General features: G+C 36.2%; 1 protein-coding gene across 1 annotated transcript; it reads left to right on the top strand.

Moving 5' to 3' along the window:
* Positions 1 to 540: 540 nt before the first annotated feature.
* LOC106879490 (ATP-dependent DNA helicase PIF1-like) lies at positions 541 to 4386 on the top strand (the record flags this gene model as incomplete). The annotated part of the gene is made up of 2 exons (XM_014929095.1): positions 541 to 1172; positions 4290 to 4386. Coding segments are annotated over exons 1-2 (729 nt in total), but the record flags the coding sequence as incomplete, so codon positions are not given.
* Between the last annotated feature and the right edge of the window lie 423 nt (positions 4387 to 4809).

Raw genomic sequence — 4809 nt, 5'->3', positions numbered from 1 at the left:
AATGTACAGCCACTATAAGAGCACTCAAAAACAATGACCAATGAACCACTCACCTGGCATGAAATGCTATAAACAATCACTTTGTTGGACTGCTGATGCTGCATCAACTGCTGTTGCACAAGCTGCCTAGACCGAAGACCAGTGTAAACTTTGCCAGACTGCTAATGCTGCATTAACTGCTGCTGCACAAGCTGCCCAGACTGAAGACCAATGTAAACTTCACTGGACTGCTGATGCTGACTTCAACATAAACTCACCATACTTGAACGACAGAGTATGTTCCAAAAGGTTTCCAAGGAGGCTCCTACAAGAAACTCAGGCAAGTGTCATACAGACAGAGAAAACCAGAAGACGGCGGCTTCACAGCAACAATCGCTGTCATTCCCAAAGGCACTAGAGCAGATGAGGTTCAAGTGTGCCTGAAGTCCTCTCCCCTGTGGCATCATGTTACGATCCTGACTCTTACCACTAACATGAGAACTCAACTACATTGCGACCAAATGTCTGTAAAGTTTGCACTGGACATTTTGACACTTGGCGATGGCAAGGTGCCTCCCAATGCTGCAGGAGAAATGGAAGTACAGCCATTTTCTACTACATGTTCATTCTGTGGATGACCTCAAAGACAAAGTGTTTCCCAACTTGACAGAAAATTACCAAAACCACAATTGGCTGTGTGATAGAGCAACATTGGCTCCAAAAAACCTAAACAAACAGCTAATGCATTCTCTTCCTGGTAGCCTTCACACTTACAAGTCTCTTGATACAATTCCAGATCAAAATGAAGTGGTGAACTATCCTCCAGAATTCCTTAATTCCTTGGAGCCTCCTAGACTTCCTCCCCACATATTACGACTTAAACTTGGATCTCCTGTAATGCTGCTCCGAAATCTGAAACTGCCACAACTTAGCAATGAGACACAATTGGTGGTAAATAAAATTATGTCGCATGTTATCGAGGCTATCATTCTTTCTGGATGTGGAAAAGGTGATGACGTTTCCATTCCAAGAATTCTTCTTACCCCATCAGGAGCAGAAATTCCATTATCATTCAGAAGACTGCAATTACCCCTTCGTCTCAGTTTTGTGATGTCAATTAATAAATCCCAGGGTCAGACCCTGTCTGTGGCTGGCCTTTTCCTGAAAGAGTCCTGTTTTTTGCACAGACAATTGTATGTTTGCTGTCCAAGAATAGGAGGCAAAAAAAACCTCTTTGCACACGCTCAAGAAGGAAAAACAAGGAACATTGTTTACGAGGTGTTATAATCACAACAGCAAGAATGTAGGTATGTGATCGCCTTTTCTTTACCAAACCTGATGTACTTTTATGTATGTATCATCATTATCATCATCATCATCATCATCATCATCATCATCATCATCATCGTTTAACATCCGCTTTCCATGCTAGCATGGGTTGGACGATTTGACTGAGGACTGGTGAAACCAGATGGCTACACCAGGCTTCAATCTGATCTAGCAGAGTTTCTACAGCTGGATGCCCTTCCTAACGCCAACCACTCCGAGAGTGTAGTGGATGCTTTTACGTGCCACCGGCACAAGGGCCAGTCAGGCAGTACTGGCAATGGCCACGCTCAAAATGGAGTTCTTTTTACGTGCCACCTGCACAGGAGCCAGTCCAGGAGCACTGGCAATGACTTCAATCGAATGATTTTCAATCGAATGATTTTCTAACATGCCACCAGCACAAGTGCCAGTAAGGCGATGCTGGTAATGATCACACTCAAATGGTGTTATTTACGTGCCACTAGCACAGAAGCCAGACAGCTGCTCTGGCAATGATCACTCTTGGATAGTGCTGTTAGTGCTCCACTGGCACAGGTGCCAGTCATCAAATATGGTTCAATTATGATTTTGATTTTACTTGCCCTAACAGGTCTTCACAAGCAGAGTTTAGTGTCCAATGAAGGAGAGGTTGGCTAATCTTATTCTAGCAGCTACACTTTCAGCACACCCTCCCCCGCTACTAACTTTGTCACCTAGATAGCAGAAGCTATTAACTACTTCTAGTTTTTCTCCCTGGAGTGTGGCAAAAGTTGTTTTCTGCACATTTTCAGTGTTTATTGCTCCTGAGCATCTGCCACATACAAGAACTATCTTGCTAGTTAGCCTAGAAATTTATCTATAATAATTATTGTGGCATTTACTGCTAAATTACTAGTTCGTACATGTGCTTCTATTTCGTTAATCGATTAAAACAATATAACATTTTATAGATATAATATTTCTACAGAAATACTTTAGGACATTTTATATGGCTACGACGTCACATTCTCAATATCAATGTGTATGTGTGTAAGTGTATGAATGTGTATGTCTGTCAGTGTGGGTGTGTTTCCACATTTAACGATGTCACATTTTGTATATAAGTGTCTATATGTCTTTGAGTGTATGTGTGAGTCTTTCAGTGTGTAAACAATATAACACTTCATAAACATAATCTCCATAGTCAACTATAGTACAAGACATTTTATACGAATGTGTATGGGTCTGTGTGTGTGTTTGTGCATTTGATACTTATGAAATGGTAAAGGACATCTTATACAACGACGTCACATTTTGTATATGAGCGTGTATGTGTCTGTGAGAGTAAGAGTGTCTATGTCTCTGTGACTATGTGTGTTTCTGCATTAGGTATTAGATCGTCAGTTATGAAATGTGTAGTAAGGCATATGGTAAACTTTGACAGTGGCTCATTTTGTGCCATTATTATATTTTGACACTATTTTTTTGTTAGAAAACTGAGACATCTATCTCTTTATTCTAACTCATTTTGCACTTTTATTTGTTCAATTTCCATTTTGATGTGATAACACTAAGATCATCTCATTTTGCACATTTACCATTCAATTACCAATTAATAATTATCATAGCAGTTGCAATGTTGCAAGCTCTTTACAGTAACATACTAACCCTTCAATTAACATTTAATACATGTGCTTAATCTTTAGTGGTTTGGCAAAAGACACCGATACAATAAGTACTAGGCTTACAAACAATAAATCCTGATTAGAAGGCAGTGCTCCAGCATGTCTGCATTCACATGACTCAAACAAGTAAAAAAAATTAAAAAAACAAACATGCCATTCTAATCCTAAGCAACGCCGGTTATCTCTGCTAGTAAATATATATATATTGATATATATATATGTATGCAATATTAAAAAAGAGCAAAAAAAAATCACAAACTGTTACTCAGAGTTTCACATTCCCATTTGTCGGACAGTTTTGTTTAGAATGGAGCAAGATAAAGTTATATGCAGCAATACAATTACTTTGATAGATACACATTTGAAAATGGTTTTGTTTCATTGGTCCTTTCAACTAACAGACTTTTCAATAACCAGTTTCATGAAATAACAAATTGCAGTTTAAAATCATATTATTATAAAAATCAAAGAAAACCTTATATCAAAAATAGCTTATAAGGAAGAAAAAGGCCTCAATATCCAGGGTAAATAATTAGCTGTAAAATATTAAGAAATTAAAAGATATATCCGTTAAAAAAAAAAAATTTCAGGCTAGATTACATATACATTTAGCAATATATACACATATCAAACAATCTGTAATATACATATGTACACTAATCATACAGACACAGATACATGGCAACATACATATAGACATATATAAGCAAGACATAAATATTTATGACTGCATGTATATGTATGGAAGCACACATATGCACATGCACATAATCTACTGGTGTGTGCTTATACAACTTAGTTATTACAAGTGAAACAAAGGAAAAAATCAGAAAATAATAAGTGGGGCGAGGGAGAAAGAAAAAAAAAGAAAAAGGAATAAAAGAGAGCGGAACACAAAATTAGAGAGAGAAAAGGGAAAAAAATGAATAGAGGTAGAGAGTGAAACAGTGGCATTCGAAAAGCATCTAACAAACGTTAGATAATTTGTTCAGCTTGTGAAATGAAAACGTATAAAAAATCACATAACATTACATGTATCTCTACATAAATGCATACATACAAATACACATACATATAGACATGCATACAAATATACAAAAACTATGTACGCAAATACATGCCCACATATATAAATGTATATACACATATATATATGTGTATATATATATATGTATATATATATATATATATATATTATACACACACACGTACACACATACATACATACACATAACTATATAGAGACATATCTTCACCTCAAGATAAATATATACGTCATAACGTATACAAGCAAACAATTTATAAAAACTATATAATATTTCTTCAATATTTTAACAGAGCAAAAAGAATGGGAGAAATTCATATTGTCGCTATTGTAGCTAAGAATAGACTACACTTAACAGAATCACATGAGGCCAATTGGGGTCATAGTGATGTAAGAGATTGTAATTCATTTATAATTCATTCATCTCTTTATCAACTACTAGCTCTGACACCATAAGACTGTGTCTATTGTCATTAGAGAACAAGAGTCAGTCGACAAGTCATGGGATGGTTAAAAATGTTCGAAGGGTAGTCTATTCTTAGCAACAGTAGCGACAACATGAATTTCTTCCATCATCTTCCTCTGTTAAAATATTTGAGAAAACATATCAATGAGTTCGATGGGTAAAAATTCTATTTATGTATTTGTGCAGCGGAAGCTGGTACAGCATATCCACTGATGTAATGATTGCATTGTTCAGTTAACTGGAGCCACTTGAAGCATTCATACTGCATCACTACTTGATATCCTGTTGCTTATTTTGATTTTATATACGTATATATACATACATATATGTATAAACATATATATTTA

This window comes from Octopus bimaculoides, unplaced genomic scaffold (assembly GCF_001194135.2).
Source record: "Octopus bimaculoides isolate UCB-OBI-ISO-001 unplaced genomic scaffold, ASM119413v2 Scaffold_101003, whole genome shotgun sequence".
NCBI lineage: Eukaryota > Metazoa > Mollusca > Cephalopoda > Octopoda > Octopodidae > Octopus > Octopus bimaculoides.
Note: the sequence above shows the minus strand (reverse complement) of the source record. Positions and strands in the feature narration are given on the sequence as shown.